This window comes from Metopolophium dirhodum, chromosome 7 (genome assembly GCF_019925205.1).
Source record: "Metopolophium dirhodum isolate CAU chromosome 7, ASM1992520v1, whole genome shotgun sequence".
NCBI lineage: Eukaryota > Metazoa > Arthropoda > Insecta > Hemiptera > Aphididae > Metopolophium > Metopolophium dirhodum.
The window spans coordinates 6,990,610-7,015,831 of record NC_083566.1 but is presented as its reverse complement, the minus strand read 5'-3'; the positions used below and the strand labels follow the sequence as shown (position 1 = coordinate 7,015,831).

Here is a 25,222-nt window from a genome sequence, read left to right as displayed (position 1 = left end):
GTTACAGTGATGAATGCTGAGATACACTGAACAAATATGCTATATAGTAGAAACAAATCTCTGGTACTTTTATTAGAAATTAAAAAAAAAAATAAGCATTAAATGTTTATGAGAAATAGAAGTTTAAATGTAGACGATTTTGTATATGTATATTCCAAACATATAATAACGATTTATCCTTTTTGTTATTTTGTCATTATTCGAGAAATATTAATCATAAAAACTTGAAAAATTCTATTATAATTTTAATTGTATTTTTATAGTTACTAACTTAATATTTATAATATCTATAATTGAATTTTAAACTTTCTGTCTATCATCACATATATACTTATTATGCTAAAAAATAAAAAGTATACATCAAGTTTACCTTTTTTTTTTTGTATCATCGAGAACTGTGGAGAAAACCACAATTTGCATTACAGCTCCCCGGCCCCCATCGTTTATTGACATATAACATAGGTATAATACATCAATAGCATCCGGCCTTAGCCCCTGACCTGGCAGACTGTCCTCTCATCAGCTATCGCTGGTAGGTATATGTCTGCCAGGGCCCAGGGGGGTTCACAATAACAATACAAAAACAACATTGCGTATGGCGTCTTACTATGTCGTAGTTGGGACTTGAGCTGTAGTCTGTCTGGCTGCCAACTTCCTTGCTGGGCAGGCGCCGGTCCCTGGCTTATGGCTTGACTTGGGCAGCCCTGTTAGTTCGCATAAGAGACATCGATCGTCCGGTTCTTGGCAGACTTTCATGCTGTGGCCGGTTGCCCCGCACCTCCTGTCCTCGGTGGATAAGCACTTCCGCACGTTGTGCCCAAATCTCTGGCATTTAAAGCATATTTCTGGGGGAAAGGTCCTCGACCTGACTCGGCATTTGGAGAAGCTGACTTCGATGTGTTTGATCTGGACCGCTAGGTCTCTCGGCATCTTTGCCTTGGCAATCTGTCTGCCACCCCGGACGGGCCATATCCTGATGTCGGGAACTATTTTCACGGCTTCGTACTGGTTGTTTTCGGAGAGATCACAGCATGCTGTGAAAACGCCTTGCATAATCTCATCGTCCTCTACGGAGGCGTCTAGATTCAGGATCTCGACGTCCACTGTCACGCCGAGACGTCTGACGGCGGCGAAGACCCCAGGAAAGGAGCCTTCCTTGGCGATTTCGACTAACTTCTTTGCGGCCCAAAAGGATTTGGGCCCCTCCGGAAGCCCCATCAATAGGGAGCCATTCCAAGTGCTCTTCATAGTGACGCTGCACCACATTATGTACTTACCTTAATGTAAAATAAAAATAATATTATTTTAAAACATTTTTGTTTTTTAATAAAAAATTGTATGTTTGGTCAATAAGTCTGAACATTTAAAACAAGATTATTCATATGTTTTACTTATTGTAACTAAAAAGAAATCGAAAATAAATAGCCACAACATTGACTTGTTTTGAGCTGTTTTCGGAAAATTTGGAATTTCAATTTTTTTTCTATAGTAAAATTGTCAATAAAATGTTATATGTTGGGTAAAAAGCGTGAACATTTAATACAAGGATCCTGGTCTATTGTTACAATAGCAGTTTAAAAATATTAAAAATATACAACGGGCATAATTTTTTTTAAAGTTTTTAAAGTTCTAATTTCGACAAAATGTATCAAATTTAAAATTTAATAATTATTTTCTAGTTAAAAATTTATAAAATGTTCAACTTTTATAACTAAGAATTGAAAATTTAACACAAGGTTCCACGTAAATAGGTTATGTATTATAAATTACTTTATTGAAAATACTATCATCCTAAAAAAACCTAGTTATATCAATATATCATAGGCTGATTGACTGTCTTCGCGCAGAATCGTTTTTCTTATACAATCATACTATATCATTGAATGAAAATGTAATACCATCCTTCACAGTGACCTACTTGTAACCAGCTAATGTACAGCAGAGTGACACACACTTTCCCACCTTTTTTAAACTTATTTTCTTGTACGGTTCTTCAGTCTGATGATTATAGAATGGAAATTGTAGATAGTATACAGGTATAATAGTCATAATAATTACAGAACTACAAAAGTATAATATAGATAACTAGTGTATAGGTACTCTATGGATAAAAGGTGATTTTTTGACATACCATATAATATAATTAATAGTTAATATACGTTAATAATCACCATTAACCACTATAATTATCATTTTGAATTAAACGTATTAGTTTATTTACTTTTTTTTTATTTCGTAAAGAATTGTTGTTATTTTTTTACAACACAGTATACTTACTTGTTTGTTAGGATTTTAGGTTGTCTATTTAACAACGTCGCTATTGATAAATAATAACAAAAAACTAAAAAAAAACCCGTTTCCAAAAAAATATATGTTTATGTTAATAATCTATGTTTAAAATTTAAACAATACCTATTTGTTGATAAAGTTTGAAAATTCTAAAACAATTTTTTCATGGACACAATATTTCTATACACATATGTATCATATTTATATAATTTGAATAATTATGGATTATTATGGTCGGAATTTGTCGAATGACATTACTCAATAATGTAATATCGATCAAATTGTAAAGTTGTTGGTCTAAATCTATATCATGCGCACATCGCCCAGCTAAAACTTTTTCGGATGGTTTTAAAACTCAAATGTTTGATAAAATCTATTCGGGTATAGTTCTAATTTCTAAATTCTAACCAAATATTTAAATCCACAGTGTTGATTATTCCAATTTTTCTTTCGAAAATCAGTTAAATCTTTATAATTTTTATCAGCATCAAACTTTTTTTTCACCAACTCTCTTTTTAATATTGTTGTGTAATAATTATTACAAACATGAAACTGTTCACAAATATACAATACATATACTATATTGTTTTTTACTCAACTAGTTTTGTATTATGTAATTTTTGAATAACAGCCTTTTAGGCTTATTAGCACATTATTGTTTCGAGCACATCATCATCATCATTTTAATTAACCACAGGTCCGTGATCTAGTTTTTTTTAGTTCTATTGTTTTACGTCCTAAAGGTAATTTGTAAATACATTGTAGAAAATATAGCGTTGTCAATACGAACAGGATATTGTTTATCATAAAAACAACCATAACCGCAAGGTCCGGGGGAATTTTATTTATAGAAGTTGAAACCTTGACAAAATGTAATACATTTTCAGTTTTGTAATATTATTTTACTCATTAGCATTACTATTTTTACCAAGATTATTATGGGTTTTTGATATATGAGTATTTTATTCATTTTTAATATTAGTATAAGACATTAGATACCAATTTAAGGTGTATTACACATTGTAATATTATTGCAATCAATCAAAATTTTACTTCATTTATCATTCGGTTTTTAAAGACTCGAGGAGTTTATTAGATTTACAATAATAATAGTTAATAATACTTTTAAGATTTTAAAACTTGATCCATGTGAACATTATTAATATTTTTACTGCTCCAAAATTACGTTTATTCATATGTGTCAGGATTAGGTATCCTACCGGTACACAATATGGATTAAGTAACACAATTTTTTTAAGAAAATGTAAATAATTTTATTCTTTAAAAACTGTACTAAAATGTTTTTATTTACAGTTATATTATATCTACCTACCTGTCCTACCTACCATAATTAAGTGCCATAATATATAATAATTGCTTTCAATAGGTATCGACTGATTTTTACAATGATTGAAGATTCATACATTCAAAAAGTTAAATGACTGTACACCTATTTTTTTCCATGTTAAATTTAATGTATTTTTATTATAAATGCAAAAGGTTAATTACATTAAATAATAATATATCAAGTGTGATAAATATAAATACTTAAACGCACGTATACACGAAAGCCTTGTACAAAAATAAAACATATAAAACTCTTAGGAAACAATTTATTAATATTACATATTATAGAAAACTACATGACCATCAATGTAATTTTATGTAAATATAAAATACATCTAATGTTTACGCTCATAGTTTTGAAACAATTCCAATTTATACGTTATTATGTGTAATTGATGATCAGTTTCTTTATGAAATCGGCAGTATTATTGAAATTGACAACTTACAATTGTTAAAAATTTATTTCGTAGGTTAGGCATTAAATAATATTAATGTAATGAAGAATTTTAAATATTCAAATAAAATACAACTAAATGAATCATTTTCAATTTACAATGATAGTACTGTCTATCTCACTAATATTCAATACCTTAAGTGTAATAGGTAATATTACGAAATATTTCAGTTATGAAATTCAAAACCCTTGTGTTGTGAGAAAAAATTGTGAAAATTTTATTTTTTGTTCCTTGTACAAATATAGTGTTATAATTCTTAAATACTTTGGACTTTTTACTATAGTTTTGTTTGACATTTTAGTTAAAAAATTAGTGTAATTTAATAAACAAGGTGATTCTGATTTAAGTTAAACACTCATATTATCAAAAACTATTAAAGTTTTAAATAAATAATATATATGATATTTTTTCATATTTTTTACTACTCAAAATCATATAAAAGAAATATTTACAAATGCATTAATAGGTATTATAAAATCAAGATGAGGAAAGTTGACTGTTAAAAAAATCATCCTATATAGTTGATTGACTATGATTATGTTGATTGTTTATATAATTTATACTATTTAGAATTATATTCATAATATTTTAATTATATTACATGGAATAGTTAATATTTTTTGAATAAATAAGATAATTGTTTTTATTATATAAAATTATGTTAAATTTTTTTAAGCAAATAACATAATATTGATAGATGAATAAATAATGTCCTTTCGTCGGTTAGTTAGGTACCTAGAGTTACTTAAGGTGGTTATCCGCTATATTGATTTGGTAGGTATATCATATTTATATGAGTTCATTGTTAAAAAAAAAGTGGAGATTTAAGTCCCCAAAAATGATTTATGATTCAAAGCATAATAACTAATGAGCATTTCAGTTTATAGCAAATTATCAGATGTTTAATTGGGTAATAAATTTAAAAATACAGTATGATCAGTGACGAAAGAACTAAGTATATAAGCATCTAATTAAGCGGTTTATCTATCATACCTAGTTATATCTATACAAATGTAAATAGACTATATTTTACCGTGGGAGTAATTTTCTATTGTTAAATTATCAATAATTTAGGACGCCGATCCTCGGGGCACTACTAAACTTTCTAATTTAATTGTATTAGCTATGTTAAAACATGATAATATCTTCCGTTAACACATATTGCAAAGGCTAAAATAGAAGGGGCTTTAGTGTCAATTATTCCAAAGGTAACTGAAATTAAAAGTTGTGTTTTATACATTTATTTCTGGTATGGCAGTCGTTCGAATCTTAAATATTTTGAGAAGGGAATTAATTATAATTTTAATCAAACATCTCGTTAAGAAACTCCGCTCAGTGACATAGTGTGAGTGTGCAAACGTAAAATGGTTAATGAACATGCAGATTAATTGCAATTAAATTGTAACACAAAATATAAATTTGAACCACAAAAAAAAAAACATTCATTACGAGCATGCTATATAACCCTGGCATCTTTATGTAGATGTAATTCATAACGCGAATTATTAAAGTACACTCATTAGTTAAATTATTTCGCCAAATCAAATGGTATGATCTGTTCAATTGTATATTGCACAAACCATGATATGAAACCCATGTTAATTATATCATGACTCAAACAGTATATTATACGCATTACGCATCTAAATGACACATTATAAATACTGGTTAGAGTACTTATACTGAGTATAAGGACGACATACGCACATGTGCTGTCTCCGTCTTACAGACTTACAAACTTACAACATAGCAAATTTACATTCTGCAGCAGAACCAATTATGTGGTTTTAGCTTTAGTTTTGGAGTAATTTAACCAGCTATTAAAAAATTGGTAAATTTTTTATAATCGTCCATCAAATTCAAAGGTAATAGCAGTTAATAAACTATACTATGTGTGTTTGTACGAGTCGTTTTTTTAGATATTTAAATTTTAAGTGAAATAAGGCTTATGGGTATAGGTTGTGTGTAGAACAGCTTAAAAATTCTCGTAAATCACTTAAAAATTTAAATATCGAAAAACATTGATAGTTTCCTTACCTCTAAGTTTAATAATATAATTAAATTTACCCATATATTATTATTGCTACTAACACAAAATTGGTACTTCTGAACGCAAATTATCCGTCTTGTATACATTCTGTAAGAAGTAAAATATGTACAAAAACCAGTTAAACGATTTTTATTTATTAAAGATGATAATAGCACAATTTTCAATACATTTCAGAACGGACAGCCGGATTATATCATAATTATATACATATGCTATTACCCATATATTATTACAACCTATCTGACATAATATTATAAATGGTACTCACTACTCAGATGAAATTTAAAAACCCTTAAGTAGTATATTTTCTCAAATTCCTTGTGTTCAACTCAAACCCTGTTCAAACAGTTTTCACTGCATAACACATACTATACAATGTGGAAAACATGATTCGTTTAATCATACCTCCTACACCAATACAAAATATTATTTACCTATAGGTGTTATAGGAAAGTATTGTTGAATGAAACAAAGTGCAAACTACAATACCGTAGCTGTACTCTTTTAGATTTATAGTCAGACAATTTATAATGATAAATATGTCGATTTGTCAAATAGACGGATTATATACGTTTCCAATAGTCTATTGGTACATCCTATAGTAAAATTGAACTCGGGAGGAAAAAAAATGTCACTGTTAAATCAATCATTTGTACATAATCCCAAGTGTGTGATGCGAACACTTCTGACTTTCAGAACGTTTCCTACTCGGGACGGTCATAAATATCGTTGATATTAATTTTTCATTCTACCGGCAGTTTTGGTTATGGCTACCGTGTTTTTTATACAGCACATACACTGCGGCGACTATACAGTATATGCTATACACACGTATATATTATTAGATATAGGTAGTTTATATATACATGCTGTGTCTTTTATAGTTTTATTGCACACCCGGGTTGTACGGTCGAGACCATTATAAGCTCAGCTGGCAGATAGCCTGGAAAAAAAAAAAGAAAGAGGAAAAAAAAAAAACGATGCCATAAACTATACAGATACGCGTATATGCAAATGGCTCTGTGCAGGCTCTGTGTCGGGAAGACCCGAGAACTAGTTTTGAAATTCGAAAAAAGAACACAGAAACAGGATTTGCGATTGTCTCGTTTCTGCACACATCACGACTCACCGAAAGAATTCCCAACATATTATTATTATTTTATTATTATTATTACCACTATACGAAAAACGGTGCGCATATGATAAATTCCGTCTGCAGATGTTAACAGATAGAGCTGTATTTCAACTCGGACAACCGTAAGTCTGTGTACAACCGGATCATTGTTTAAGAACCAAAGGCGTCGTGTAGTAAACTATACGTCCCATCTATTAGTCCGTTGACCGTATCGAAAAACCTATTGGACATTTGCCTAAAGTGTTTTTTTTATTTTATCAACAGGCCATATTTTAAGGGTGAAATATTTATATAAGTGAGCCAAACCACTTTAAACTCTTTCTCGCATACGTTCAAGTTAAACGTTAAATCAAAGACTTCACAAACACTATAATAAGTAGGTTCACTTTTTCTAAAAAAAATATATAAAACCAAGCATTATTATTTTCGTATTATTTTCACAAATACTTTAAATCCTATAAAAAACAGAACTGAATGATAAAGTGTTGAAGTAAACTAAACACATACAAATGTATAGCTTGCGCTTAATTTTTTTTGTGAAGTACATATAATTATGTTGTCGGTATACAATAATTATTAATTAAATTTATACAGAACCAGATTAAAACCATACAACAAAAATCGAATTTAAAATTAAAGTACATTTAATTTTACTATGAGTAACCGTAACATTTTACTCATTACTTAGGAACTATTTCCAAAAATTTTTCTATAGAGTAAAAATAAAGTTATAAAACTACATCTCTAAACAATTGTGTAACTTATTGTAAATTTTTTATAAATTCCTCGGGTAGGTAGCATAAGTCAATAGTAATAATAGCATAATAATTTTCATAATAATTTAATAATATTCATAAAAAATAAATTATCAATATCTGACTACTCTACAAGCAGTGAGAGTTTTGACTGTCATTTTTTATTATCGAAATGGTTTAATTTTATTCATAGTTGGCTTATCGTATGGCTGACACACCACGTACCTGAATTTTCGCAACTTTAAGCAGGTTCCTGTCTCCGACAGTTTTAAACAGTTAAACTCTTAAACTTAATCATATGTCATTGTTAAATTAAATTCGACCTAATAACTGGGTATGAATTATAATAATGGGTTCGAATGACTGTCCCTACCTAACCTAACTTCATATGTGACTTAATTTTACAAAATCTGTAGGCATGGAATCCAGAATTATTATAATATAAAATAAATGGCTTATAACGCATAAAATATAAACTAACGAACTATAAAATATTTTTGAAATACAACTTATTGCATTATATTAATTCCGTCATTTAATTGCTTCGTGAATTTTAATGTATACCTAGGTAGTAGTTATAGGTACTATAATCAAAATCCGGTCTAATACAATAAATGTATGCTTCATACAGAAATTTACATAGGTAGGTTATATTATCTATTATTATACTACTATATAAGTACCTACTAATGATTTGATCCGTTTATTTATAGATATAAACTATTCAGATAAATGTAAATTATTATGATAAACATTCAATAAGTAGGTACCTACCTACTATTTACTAATCATGGTTGCGGTTGCCTAACCTAACCATTGTCTTAATCTTAAAGGTTGTTGATTTTATAATTATAATTTATCTAATTATTTAGATCAACTAAATAGGACACGATTTCCAATGATAGAATGACTTAAATCAGATTATCATACTTTCATAACATAGTCATTTTATTTGAACTTTATTTCAGTAAAAAATAAAACCATTATGACCGTTAAGAAGTACAAGTTCAACTTCTTAATTACATTAACGCAAATTTTTTCAACGAGTTTAATAATAATTGATATGTATTACATAATTTACTACCATCTACTATTCTTATTCTTTTCTGTTAATCCTATAAGCTTATATAATAGAATCTATCCTAAAATAAAAAACGGTTTTTTCCGTAATCAATATTGAAAGCCATTTTTTATTCGCATATGATTCATTTATTAATGTTTTAGCAATTGGTATATGTATTATGTAATATAAAATTTTTTACCTCCGACATTAACGAAATATTATTAAGTATGTTTTTAAGTATTTAAAAATACAATAATTACTTATAATTAGATAAATATATAATATAATATAATCAATCATAATTTGTTTTTTAAAAAAATATAATTTGAATAAGATTATATCATAATTTGTTATTTGTTATTTTTTGTTTCATTGACTATGTAGATTTAAAAAAACGATTAAATATCTTTTCCTGATTCTTTTCGTGACTTTAATCAATTAAATACTGATAAATATAAAATAATATAGGTAATTATTTTGTTAAAAATTCCTGTTGTATTTTAAATTCTGAGTGGCATGATGAATGTATAGATTCCACAACGATGTGTATGTTTTTTTTCGTGTATACATGATTTATAGTATAAAAATGCTATGATAATTAACTTCAATATATTTTCTGGTAGGAAAATCTAGTTGGTACTTTTAAAAGTCAAAATTAAAAATTCAAAGTATTTTTTAAAATAAAAACATAACTGAAATTTAACTCAAAACATATGTCTTTATATTTCTAAAAGCAATCACATATCATCGCATAAGAAAACTAAGCTTAGATTGAAAAAAACCAGCTAAAACTCGGTTAAAAATGTATATTGTTATAATACAGAGTGATCCACCCCAAGCCTGCTCATGCCACTTTTATCCAATAGTAATGCTTTTATTTAAACCCTGAAGTTTGGAATTTTTAAGTTTACTTAAAAACCAAATTTCCAGATACTTATAGAGAAGGTTTGTTCTATACTTGAGTTATGATATATTTTTTATACCGATTAAGACTTATGTGTCGATATAAACTTTCTTCTTTTTCAAATGAAAACTACCCATTTTTACTAAACAATTGTTTAGAAAATTATTAAAATGATGACGTATCATGTAGGTATCTGGTATATATTGTGTACAAGTTAAAACTAGAACGAGTAATTTCTCAAAATTATTAAGCTTTAATTAATAATTATAGTCCATGATAATAGTTTCATAGGTATGCAAACCTACTTAGTACTTATGATGATTTAAAAATTATCATAATTAATTATAATATAAGCATTTTATGTTTTAAAAACCGGAGTGTAATAAGTAGGTTTTAGACTGAGTAGTCTAAATAATACATATATTTTATATTTGATGATGAAAACCATTATTAAGAGTAATAATTCTTCAGTAAGGAGTAATCCGCAGTATGTGAAGTTTAATAACTCAAAAACTGTTCGTTCCAATTTCAATTTATATGCATCAACTTTTAAACAAAAACCACGTGTTTAATAATTTACAAAAAAAAGGGTTGGCTCTTATTTTTAATAAGAAGTTTGTATCACTATAGCCTACAGGACACTCTACAATTTATTAATGGTATAAAAGGTCTAAGTATTAGGAGGAAATATGATCTTTAGGTAATTGCAAAAAATCAAAATTTTAAACAGAAGCCTTATTAAATAATAGCAGATAAAGAGGGGGGCGAGCACTATAAGCATGTTTAGTGAATCTATAAATTTATATTTTTTATAACTATGAAGTTAAACAACATACATATATATAACATATTTTAATGTAATCTCAACAATTAAAAAAAAAGTTCTTATCTGCGTTGCTTACAGTTCCGTATGCAGAACTACTACCTACACTCAACAGTATCAAATAGTTCTGCACAACAAATTATGTTTTGATATTATGAAACCGTCTAAATATATTTGATATTGAGCGTGAAATATACTGTTTAAAAAATTATAAAGAGTCACGCGTATTACATATTTACATAATATAAATATTTTAACTTTCAAACATTTCGTGAATAAACTGTTCCATCAAATCTAGAACTAATGCTACAAAAAAGATTATAATATTAATATATTATATTATATAAAATGAATATAAAAATGTAATAATGTACAATGATTTATTTTACGTTCTATGTTTTGTCGTAGGAATTTTCCACGACATTCGTGATCGTATTGTGGTTACAAAAATTATGAAGAAACACTATAAAGTTATAAATAATATAATAATGTATTTAAATGTAAAAGAAATGTGATCTACTTAAAGTCTTAAACATAACATATGGCATGTATCATTCAACTTGACACTTATGAATCGGTTCCAATTAATTTTATATAGAACCAGCAATACAATTCACTTTTTATTTTGCGCACGCATATATTCATTTTATATTCCCTCAAAAAACAACTATGAACATATATATAATTAGTTTTACACATTCACGTGTCTCTTTTTACTATGGTCGAAACACTTATTTAGGACCGTAAATGCATAAAGTTTTTACTGATTGGTTTTTCCGTGGTAAGGGTGAGATGAAAATTTCAAAATAATTGTTGATGCACATTTTTGCAAATGCATTGAAAAATATTAAGGCTAGTTGAAGTCATTAACCCAAAATGGTTATAATAATTCTACGTTAATATTTGGAACCCTTAACAAAACTTGGCGTTGCTAAACATCGGAACTGATTTTGAAGTCAGTTGTTTACTGAATGTGGGTGTGCTGCATGAATTTGGCATCCCCAACCGAAATCGAATTGGCGAATTCTCCTGCAGACAACGAGTGGTGTTGCAAATTTCAAAATTTTCGTTACAAACCGTTGCAAATAGATTGTACAAAATGTAATATTGCCACTGGTCTGAAGTTCATTCAAAGTGGGGTGCTAACTTCACGGACGTTATTTTTTTACACAGCGACGTTACCGTACACACGATAAAATAATAATAATAATAAGGATAATAATAACAATAATAATATTAATAATATGCTGATGATGACGGGTCTGATCTACGTGTCTCGTTTAAGTGTAGTAGACGTTTAACGGGTAAAGAAGAAGCTGGAAGGTTCGTGGGTATTAATGCTGGGTAATTATACGGGTAGCTTACTTATTAGTATAGTCATTATTAATCAGTGGCCCGACGATACGATGATATAGTATTAGGTAGGTATAATTATAGCCGTATGTTTCACACAATCTGAAATTGATTTCCCGCAAAAATATACTCACTGGCTGTGTTTTCGTTATTTTTTGTCGGTTTATTGTCTTACATATTATTAGACAGTCTAATTACAGTCTATTATTACAGTCTAATTTTGCCTATGTATGTAAGTTATAACTTATATCAATGTGTATTTGGTTTTGAACAAACTTGATGTAGCAAGCCCAAATACAGATAGCTTCAACACGGTGTACGACGCACAAACAATAATACAATAGTTAGTTCCAAATATTTAGTGCATAAAAGTTAAGACACACTGTTTCCGTGGACGGTATTACTCGTCATAATTAATTATTAATTTAATATTAGAATGAAATTGGCTTATAATATAAATCATATAATATATTTTACTCAGTCCAAAAACAATACATCGCATCACCTATACGTCGTCATTGCTAGCCGCTAGGAGTCTAGGGTTCCTATAAATACGAGTAGAGCACTTCAAAGTTTTGTCCCACCCCTAAACTGGCAATTAGCTCGCAGTAATCTGCAGACTAATCGACTTAAGTCCGTCGGTGGCCATTGTCGTAGAATCGACAACATCGCTTCGGGCCCAAGTCGTTCCCAGCCGGAAGCGCATGCATATCAGACGTAACCATTATGTTTATTTAAGTTTAATGTAATATTGTGTAGATAAACACAAATTATTGTATTTATTTTACAAAGAAACAAGTGAAAATAGTCCGTTTAATATCGGTGCCTACTAATAGTAGGCACTATAATACGCATCTTCTCAACAATAACCGTCTCAACGTCAACACAGCAGATAAACGAGCTATGTACGTCACATTATTACAATACATTGTTATGATTATTATGTACAAACGTGCGTATAATGTCAGCGCTCTCGACAGCAGTGTTGGGAATAGATAACTAAAAAATTATCTAGATAAGATAAGATAATTTTAACAAAATATTATCTAGATAAAAATAAAGATAACATAAATGTAATTTATCTAGATAAAGATAAATACAACAATACATTTATCTAGATAAATATCTAGATAAATATCATTTTTTTACACTTATTTTTAATGTTTTTTAGTATTTTTGTAATATTAGATATATATTAATATAATGACATAATATTTATAATAACAACGGATTGAGCCTTCAAATGTAACTATTTGAATATTATAGCTATAAGAATGAAACACCAAAACATTTAAACCAATACTTGGAATACTGGTATTGGTTTGAATGTTCAAAACTATGTTGTTAGGTGACACTTTATTCTTTAATAGGTACTTTAATAATTGTACCCCTACTTAGTTATACAAATGCATACAATAATGAATTATTAATAATTTATACATTTTAATACAAACTAATCGAGTAAAAAATTATTTATTTGTATTATCTCGAGGAAAAGTTGGTTCTAAATAAATATTGTCAAATGCCTCTGTATGCACTTATAGGCTATAGCCACTTGTAAATCATATTAAACCAATATAAAAAAGGATAAACTTCACCTTAAATATTTAAAAAACATATAAATAGTAAATATTACATTATAATCAATGTTTGGTAAGAAATAGTTGAATGCTAAAATATAAGCGTATTGTTTTATTATTGAATACAACATTTTTCATAGTTTATAAAACAAAATACAAATTATAAAATTACAACTGCAAAATATTAATAAAAAAAAATATTTTCAATAATTTTAATAATAATAATAATAATAATAATAATATTAGTACCTGTATACAATATAGCCTTGTTTAAGTTACTTAGATCAGTTAGGCGTAGCTTTTTGGTTATTATTTTTTATACTTATTTTAAAAATATATTTAATATACCTAACTATAATGAAAAGTAAATTTCAATTGTGATACATTTTATGTAATAACAAAATTGATTTGTTAAGTCAAAAATATAGGATTTGTGACCATATAAGCCATAGTAGCAAGGTGCTACTATCAAGTAGCAAAATGATATTGTATTTTTTAAATTTAAGACATAAAACTACCTATGTATTTTTAGATACTGAACATTACCTAGTATAATAAATTTACATATATTAAATTATGATGGTATGGGTAATCAACTGATCAAATAAAATATGAGGCTACTAAACTATACTACTATGGTCGATGAGAATTGAGGGGGTAATAAACTATACTACTATGGACTATGGTCTATAAGGGGTACTGATCTAAATTGTCTTAACTTTAAATTTAGTCTTATGAAATAATATGCTATAATACTATTTCAAAAAACGCACTGCATCGCGCATCGACGCATCGTTATCAGAGGTTCAAACGGTTTTCATCAGCGTTCTGGTGCGTTCTCATTTCTACGAAGTTAATTTTAATTTATTTTTAAAATGGATGGGGAAATAAACCTATACCTAATTAATTGTAATAAGCTCATGATTTATGGCTAGTAGAGAACGATGTATAGTGCATGCCCGCACATAGGTTCTCGTATTATCGTAATACCGTCGTTGACAATAATAACAAGAAATATACATTCTTCTAATTTTATAAATAATTTATATTATTTAAGAACTTTAGTAACTTAGGTTTTATAATTTTGTAGGGGTACTATAATATTTATCTAGATAAATTTATCTAGATAAGCCAATTTTTTATCTAAGATGAACATTAGATAAATCGTAACATAATTATCTAGATACTCTAAAAGATAATTTTTTTCAAAAAATCTTATCTAGATAATTTATCTAGATAATTTTATCTAGATAATTCCCAACACTGCTCGACAGTGATAATACAAGCAATGCCAATAATAAAATAATATGTCGGGAGCCAAATTTGTTATCCGAGTGCCGCACGGTATGTACCTATAATTGATTAGGTAAATACTAATATTATTATGTATAATTATTTTTGTCCGTGTGTACAATTTGTATTACCACGGCCAGTTTCTCATTACATTCGCGTACCACTCACTCCACTCCTCGCCAGTCATATGAGATTAAAATCCATGTTGGTGAGTTTTTAGTTAAGCAACTTTACACATTTTTTCCGGGAAAATTAGTGTGGGCGTCACAGTACAACGAACATCTAAAATGCACCACCGGTAATAAAAATGATGATGAACGAAACAATATTATAGGTATGTGTAGTTCTTCAAAACTTGGCAATGGACAACGACTACACCCATTATTATGTATAAAACGTACGTGCTTTAGTTTCGTAGACATGAATACATAATACTATCACAACACTTAACAGTTAATTTGTTACGATTCAATAAATTTTTTGTTTTGAAAAAATTTAGAAAAATTAAATTCACACATACCTATAATAGGTACCTCGTACCTACTTACATTATCCATAGTCATTATTTTAATATCTCACTTATATGACTTTAAATTACTAATGTTTCATCAAAACGCACGAAACAGCTATACCTATAATTTTCTTGCAAATTATTGTAAACAAGATGATAATTTGAAATTCATCATTATAGTCTCTGTAAACCTGATTGGTGTTACGAATTTAATGAAAAACGATTAGGATCAAACATCGTGTGATGAATTACAAAATAAATAGTTAATTTGATAACTACAAAATATTGTATATTATTTTATATTTATAAAATCAACTTTTGTGTTGGCTCTAAACTAGAATTCTTGGTATATTAACTGAGTATTATTATTTTAGTATTCAGCGAGTTGTTTAAAACGCTATGAAAAAAAATTATTTGAATAATATTTATTGGTATACATTTGTTTCCCATAGATATTACAAAACATTATCATTAGGTAATGATAATATTACCATAGAATATTATAATATAAATTCATTAGAAAATACAAATCCTTACCTTATTCAAACCTTGAATTTAAATGTTTAAAGCGACTTAATCACTTATAGGTAAAATGTATTCTGCGATTATTACACGTTACGATATTTTTTTCTACTTAACAGTAATACGTACGAATAATACGATTGTCCATAAATAATGTCATTCACTAATAAATTTCATTAAGCTATAATGTTACACCTTAGACATTATTTCCTCAATTTATGTATTCAAAATTGTGTAGGTTAGTAAAAGGCATTTATCTATAGTATTTTTTTATTCACTAGTTCAGCATGAAGTGAAAAGTTTATTTATTCATTTAAAATTAATTCTACGCGTTGAGTATAATTTACATAGGTACCTAACTAACTGCTATCCCATCTAGGCAAAAACTGTAAAATTAAACTATGTAATATTATTTACTAGTACTCTTGTCCCATATTATCTGTAAAAGTTAATGATATTGTATTATTCAACAAAACTTATACAAATATTCGCGATAGTATCAAAGTCATATATGATAGTAGCCACTATAATATGAAATAATATATAGTCTGCAAAGTATATTTTAAATAATTTCAATTCTCGCGTATGTGATCCAAATAAACTAAAAACGGCATAAAGGTATATCGTATATGTTTTATTCTGTACAAACTTTATTTCTATCTACACGTAAATAATTGAAGTTTAAGGAGTTTCCGTATTACGCATCCCGAAAACCACTCAACCGAATGTAATCGGCGCACATTGGGCAGGTACAAATAATTGTTTGTAATTTAAACGTATTCATCTCATATCTTAATTAACTGTTTAAATTATCATCGCCGTGCGTTTAAAACTATTTAATTAACTGCAGTCGTCATGACATAATAAGACAACTGCAAAACCATCATAAACACCATTCCTGTCAATGTAGAACAAATTATGTACAACTCATGATGAGTTATTTTCGTGATATTTTTAGTAGGTATTGCTCAATAGCAATCCTCTTTTACCAAACGTGTTGTTGTTGTTGTTTGATTATTTTCAAATGATTGTTTATTTCATTTTTACGAGCACCGCGTGGATAAATGAGCAGCGTTGTGACTATAATATAGCTGCAGCAGTTATCCTCGGCCTGAAGTTTTATTTGGTCTGTCGCTCTGTTCGCAGTCGTACGAGACATAGGTATAGGTATGACGCCCGCAGCCGCGGCATAATATAGTGAACACACAACTCTGAAGATGGCCATTGAACCATATTACATACGAAACATCAGATTAAACACGCACGCACAATATTATAATATAGGTAGGATGCCACTACTAATTCTTGTACATCGTTTGTTTTTATACTCTCGGGACCGAACCGTTCGTTGCCGCAGATCTGATCACTGATTGTAGATCCGGTTTGGATTACGTATGGTACCCATATAGGTATATTATATACTGTAATATTGAAGTTATTTTAATGAAACAGTCATAAATAACTATAATGTACAGTTTGGTATGTAGTGGGTGGACAGTCAAAAAGCAGAGCGAGTGATGGAGACGAAATGGAACTCAGGCCCCTTAACCGATTATGAAACCATTTAAAATGCGTCCCCTTCGACACATTAAACATCGTACGAACGTTCGAATTTGCAGACTTAAAACATATTTTATTTATTTTCGAAAATGTATATCACTACTATTTTATCAATAATTACGTCATATTTCGACTGTCTTGAAAATCTTTGGTTTGACACAGAATATAGTGTTGTGATAATAATAATTACAGTCGTATAACGTTCATTAAACGAATTAGCGAACTACATACTATACCTAATCAATACAACCTTCCAAAACTTGTGTGCCATATTTTTATTTTTATATTTTGTATAAAATATATACATGTGCATATGCTTATAATATAGTTAGTGATATAAGCTTTTAACGACCAAAATCATATATATAGAGATCATAGTAGTTGCTGCTCCGTTAATTGTTGAAAGTTTAAGCTCTGTAAGCTATCGGTTTTAGTCGAAATTCTCTCCTATTCATTCAACCCGTACATAATGCGCAATAATCAAGTGTTATAAAGTGTAAACTATGGTGGTGAATAGTCCGTCAAATCACGTTCGGTCTTAGTCCATATGCAACTTAGACATAATATCTGCGATGCGTGCGTCATGATTCCACGCATACCCATCCCCAAGAGACGAAGAAAACGCGTACAGACGGAATGTCGGGATTATATATTATAATATTATATACATTATCATTGGTATCCGGTAAACATTGGTTGGTATAGTGGTAGTAGTGGTGATGACGGAAATTGTAACAATTTACCCAAATAATAATAATATTATAACAATTATCAGGTATAGCCGCGGGTGGTCGCCTCTGTTCTTTCTTCGTCTCGCTCACGCCCGCCGCGCAGTCGTGGCCACTGCGTCGGCGGCTGTGGGCAGATCCATCCAGAGGATATATTTTATAGGGAGAGAAAAAAACCTCCAACGTCTGCATGATAATAATAATAATGTGCAACCAGTGCACGTGCAATTTATTCATTGTCTCGGCCGGGCTGGATCTCGTACAATAATGTCTCACGTCGTATATACATATATTATAATATATAAATTGTATACATATAGGTATGTTGTAGCGGGTAGGTGTATATACACACGCAATGTAGTACAGTCCTCGGCCAACGACCATTTTTTTTATCGGTTTCGTTTGGAGAAGACAATAGTCGAAGAATACGTTTTTTTATTTGTTATATTATTATTATTATTATTATTATTATTATTATTACTGTCTTGATCCATTAGCGAGACGAATTCCTGAAAATCCCTAAAACGTGTTTTAAGTAGTATAATATTATTATTATTTATCATCATCCTTGTTAGTTATTACATTCAAAATTCAAATTGAAAATATTTTATATCGCCGGTTATTATGTTAATAATAGGCTATCGTTAATGAGATTTCGTGAATTATATTAAATAATTAATGCACATTACCCTAATACTGACTGAACAGTAGTTTATACTTTATAATATGACTATACTTTATATTCTAACTACCGAATCGACTTAATGCACAGTAACAATTTCACACACGCGTGGTATGTGTTTCTTCTATAAATTGTAGATACTCCAAGGTATAAAAAACGCCAACTGCTACTTTAGCCAACTTCATATCTATAGCCTATTGGAAAATTGAAAAATCTAATAACTTATCAATATGTTATATTACATTTAACTATATTATTCTACAAGCCTAGTCCAATAGTCGGCACTCGGCGCGATGTGGCGTTACGCGTGTCGGTCGTCGCGCGAGAGGATTCGTGAGGCTTTTAAAATATAAGCGAACGGTCTAGGGCACGCTGTGTGTAGGACGTGGGAATGTCGGTCGGTCGCAGAACATAGCAGGGGCGTAATTTGTGTCCGTGTGGCACTTTGTAATGAACAGCTCGGGTGCACGGAGTCGAGCGCATAGTTTATCGCGTGAGAACACAGCGTGAGCACGGACGTGTTATACATGTCGAGCGGACGACGAGCAGAGACCAAGTGCCCATGATAAATTATTTTATCATGATTCATGGTGGGCCTTTTGCCGACGCCGCAACGTCTTGACCGGACAAATCTCGCACCTCGCCGAGAAGGACGCTAAGCCATGACGGACCACTATACGGTACTATGGTCGGTGGTCGGTACAATTGATGGTGCCAACCGTCGCGGGGGGAACCGACGAGTAGCAAGTCTTGTCATAGAACATACTATTATTCTATGGTGTTGTGGTAGACGTTATTGGTGAGCCAAAACCTCGCAGTCAGCCGGTCTAACTGAACTTCTGTTTCTGTAAGTCCGTCTAGAGATGATAAACGAAAACCCCGTGCATAGCCTCTTGCTTCTTTGTTCATAACATAGTTTCCGAGTTCTAACACAATTTCTAATAGTTTTCTTTAACGTCTACTCTACTTCACGTGAAACTTGCATCAAAATTTTTATAATGCCTTCAACTTCTCCGATCCTGGTAATAAATGTCTTCTTGTATACTAGACTCAAAGACGTTGGCTATAATGTACAATTCTAAGAGCCACTTTTGGCCATAAATAAATAAAGAAAACATTTATGTGATATTGTATTACATTTTTGAAAGTTTACACAAGATTTTGGTTTGATGTGTAAAAATTGGTGGGTTTAGACCACGGTTAGGTATCTAGTTCTAGTGGATAGCCGTGGTTGACAGAGAAAAATAAATTACTATTTTTGTGTATATAAAAGTTTCTTAATAACTTCATGAAAAACAAATACAAATTTGAGTTAAACATTAAAAACAAAACCATCAAAATATTTTTAAATACCATGAATTATGTTACGATACTACGTATTTTTGAAATATAGATAATGTGAAATCAAAACTTTTTTCCTTCAAATTTTAGCATTGTTTAAAAATTAAAATGTTTGTCTTTAGTCTTAAAATTCGTAAATTAAGTACTATTTGGATTAAATTTTTTTTTATTGCCCCATAAGTAATCAATTAATAATCGATGCTATGCTAATTTATCGAACATAACTTTATTATAATATTATTGTTATATATTTTTTTTTATTGCCCCATAAGTAATCAATTAATAATCGTTGCTATGCTAATTTGTCGAACATAACTTTATTATAATATTATTGCTATGTATTCATGCATAGTTGTTTTGTTGCAGTTTAGTTAAAGAAGTAGAACATGATGCTGCTTAATATAAAACCGAAGAACTCGAAAGAGCAAATGCCCGTGTTTCTGCTTTACTTGCTAAAAAAGAGCAAGAACTAGAGGTGGTGCTTAAAGTGGTGCTGGAGGTGGAATCGGAACACAAATTTTAGTCATTGGTTGTGGTGGTGGCGAAGGCATAGGAATAGAAGGCACGCTAAAATTAACTTAAGCATAATCTGGTAATCTTTTATTAGTAAATATTGTTTTTAGCTTTATTCTTTCCCTTTACTCACATGTTATCCTGTGATGTAACTTTCTTCAAACCTTAAAATACTAGCTTCCATATCTCCCAAAAGTATATACAAAATTCATGAATCTTATGAAACCAACATAGTAACTAAAATCGAATTATTTCCATTTACTATTTTCTTAATTACTTACAGTTTAATATTATCTTTGACACTAATACTAATTCATTATTAGCACCAGCATCAGTTTGAAGATTTACCAATCTATTGTACAATACGACCAAACAAAAGCCAGTACTGTGAAAGGCTTATTCCATATACAACTATAATATTAAAACTATGTTTGACTAATCAGATGTGTATTATTCGATTACTTACAGGACAATAATAAAAAATTCTGGAAAAGTGAAAAGAAGTGAGGATATGCTGGAGAACGGCTTAATTTTCTGCGTAGTAAGCCAAACACAGAAGTAGCGCTTCGAGTATGTACTGGCTCCTGTAATTAAAATACAAATAAAACATGTTCGTCAAGTAAAAAACTTTAAAAACCTGTTAAAATTGTCTTGCTAATTCATTTTCATCTTCATTACGAACCATCTCAAAGAAATACATGTCTGATTCACATGTTCTCTTAACTTATTAATAATATTCTTAAGCCCAAACTGTAGAAATTCATATCTCAAATGCAATCTGAATTAAACTTTCTTGTCCTTGTCCATAACTTAGAACAGCATTTACAAATGACATAATAGCTGTTTTCAGTGTCAAATACTCAAATCAACTCTATAATATGCCAGTGTATCTGTTCAAATCATTAATAATGCATTGAAACCTGGCACGTCCATGAGAATACTCCTTATAGACTGTCATACCATCAAGAACTTTCTTATAGACTCCTAGATCTAAGCAGTAAGCACCAAGAATTTATAATGCAGCAACTTTAGTAAGGGGATTTTCAGTGAGTAAATTAGTAATAGCTCATGGCTGTGCTAGTACACGATATCTTGCAGTCTGAAATAATCATAAAATCTATTTAATAATGTTTATTTATGGGGATATTTATTTTTTACATGATGAGCGACTAAAATTTAATAAATATTAATGACTATATTCTATCTATAAGAATCAAAAAATATGTTAAACATATTGAGAATTTAAAAAAAATGTTCTAGTTGTTTAAACTATCATGAAAATCATAACTCATATATTTACACTAAAAGTATAATAGTTTAAAAACAATTGGTATGTAATATTATATAAATAAATCATTCAATGAAATAATAAGTAAATAGCTATAATAATATTACAATGGTATACTCAAATAAATAATACAAGATTGACTTTAATATTTTATTATTTATAAGGTTTAAAGTATATACATTTTGGTGAAAGAAAATATTATAACTGCAGGCTATGTTACTGTACAAACTAACTAACTTGTTAAATATTTATTTTATACCTTTTATTGCAAGTATCCTGCAAGTATCCTGCTAAAGTTTTCATCTAAACTAAATTTAAATATTATTTGAAGTAGAAGTAAAAAATTAAATTGTTTTGTCAAAAAATCAATACTTTAAATTATAAAAACTTAAATGTTGAACTAGCCCTCTGTGAAAAGTTAGAACAAAATTATAATAATTTAAATAAAAAAATCATACTATTGAAGCAATCAAAAAAAATTAAAAACTTATTAATATTGATATAATTATTCAATTACATTTAAGATATGAAAAAATCAAATTTAATACATACTTATTGTCATAAATTGATAAATTAATTATTTAGGAAATGTTAATTAGGTATACACGTCGATATTCATATTTATTATATGTTAATTCTATACTTGTAATTAAATTTTAGAAGACACGGTGGTTGGCCTCAGTCACTAACGTGCTCTGAGGTCAAGCATCGGTCGGCGTCACTAGTTCCCGGATGGAGGACCACCCTGGTTTTTAGTGACAAATCCTCGCTATATACGTGTCCCAAACCGTACCCTCCCCCGCAGTAATAACTGACTAAAAAGTAACCTTCCGGCTAATGACCTTAAATGTCTAAGCCTTAACTAAAAAAAAAAAATTAGATTTTAGGACTGACTGCTCCGAGTAAATTAATTATAGACTATAATTAATTAATTAATAATTACATTTCTTATTAAAACAAAATTAAGACCCTGATATTAAATTTTAAATAAAAACATTCAAGCAGAACAGTGAAAGCCAAAACATTAAATTTGAAAAATAGATAACTTATCAATATATTATTAGGTGTATTACATTAACTATTTCGTCTTTATTTATTTCGTTTATAAAAGTTATACAATTTCCAAGCACACGTCTTTAAAAACACTAAAAACATTACACTTACATTGTACCTACTTAAAGTTTAAGACTACAATATTTATTGACGTATTATCGTGATGAAATATTGATATTAATTTATATTTTGAAATTGTAATTATACAATGTAAAATTATACATTGTAATTTTACATTGAAATTGTATAGGTAAATATTAAGAAACCTATAATATAGTTTCTGAATGTTTGTAAATAATAAATATTCGTGTTATGTTGAAATACCTATATTCACAAGGAACTATCAATGTTATTGTTTTATACAATTTATAAGGGTTTTATGGAGATATACAATTATTGTAAGTAGGTACTATAATTATGTTTAATTTTAATTCCTTTACATGGAATTGACCGCTAAAAAATATGCATCGTGTAGATAATTTCAATTGTTCGGCCAAACATTCAAAAAAATGTTAAACAATTAATAGTTGTACTTAATATGGAATAATAGCTAATAAAATAATAGTTGGTATTATTAATCGTAAATGGCACCTTTGTATAATATTGTATATGTTTCAAATAGGTGTCTACATCGCATGTACATGCATCTACCATGTATTAATATTTCGTTAATTCAGTTCATTTCAAAGCCTACCAATCGGTAAATGTGTAATAAGAATAAAAATTGTTTAAATAATTTATTGATATATAAAAAAAAAAAACTTTAAATTAGCATCAAAATAGATCCCACGTGATATATTTTTAATATACCGATTTATCGCTAGTGAAAGTGTTCCGTCATACTATTTATTAATGTACCTACATTCGAATATATAATATTATAGTTGATGTTTGTATCTAAATAATTACAGTAAGTTTTAAGTACAAGCATGAATTATATCACCATGATTCATGGAAAATTGTCTGGGATTATTGATCAAACACACATCACAGACATTATAATTATTTTACTTTAATTACTAATTTGTCGAATAATATAACTGGGGATATGTAAGCATTAACATTTTGAAAATGGAAGTCATGATTAATGTGCGGTAAATTTTAAATGCTGCCAAGTCATGTTAGTAAGTAGTGTGTACCTATACATGTATTAGAAATAAATCTATTCATAGCTATTATGTTACTATATTATATCATTGGTGCCATAATGTATATATGCATTATCAAAACATATAATATACCGTAGTTATATCTTATTGTGTAAATTTGTATTAATTTAAGTACTTTTTTCAAATAGTATCTATAAACTATAATACATTGATTCATGAAAACTGAATATTTTAATTGGTTTGTATTAAAACTCAAGACTTTCACACAGATTATATTATAATTTCAACAATAAAAAAAAGATCATTTATAAATTGAATAATTAATATATATAAATATATATATATATATATAATATTTGCCTATCGATATAGTTATACTTATCAGAGTTGTACTAGAATTTTACATTTTACTATGGTTAAAAATTGAATAGGTACCTAATAACTACAATAAGTACAAATTAGTTTGATAAAAATATAAATTTTAGATTATCAGATAGTAATTACACGAGTGAAAGAATTTGAAATTCACTCACCAACATTTGTTTCGTAAGTATTCGAGATGATGTCGGCGCAATATTTGTTTTCTCTCTCAGATCCACGCGCAACATGGTAAAACGCTTCAACGCTACCACGTAAAATCGTTTTTATGGTTTTCGAGTAATCTTAGAGTAAAATCGTCAATTACAAAAATGATACAGGATAATATTTTTGCGGGTTTGACATATGGGTTTTATATTTTATTAATAATTTACTTTCTATTCGACTTCCAAAAGAAAAAAAAAATTGTAAATATAAATTATGTTTAAATGGTTTTTTAGACAATATTTAGATAAATTATTATATCATACCCTCAAAAATGTTGTTCTCT

At 28.9% G+C, this 25,222-nt stretch overlaps 1 protein-coding gene across 1 annotated transcript; it reads right to left on the bottom strand.

Annotated features, from left to right (window-relative positions):
- Positions 1-606: 606 nt before the first annotated feature.
- Positions 607-25,054, bottom strand: LOC132948344 (uncharacterized). Its single transcript, XM_061018772.1, has 2 exons — positions 24,888-25,054; positions 607-1,277 (listed from the first exon to the last, which is right to left on the bottom strand). The coding sequence occupies exon 2, from the start codon at positions 1,264-1,266 to the stop codon at positions 607-609; it is 660 nt and encodes a 219-aa protein (XP_060874755.1). The 5' UTR covers positions 1,267-1,277; positions 24,888-25,054.
- Between the last annotated feature and the right edge of the window lie 168 nt (positions 25,055-25,222).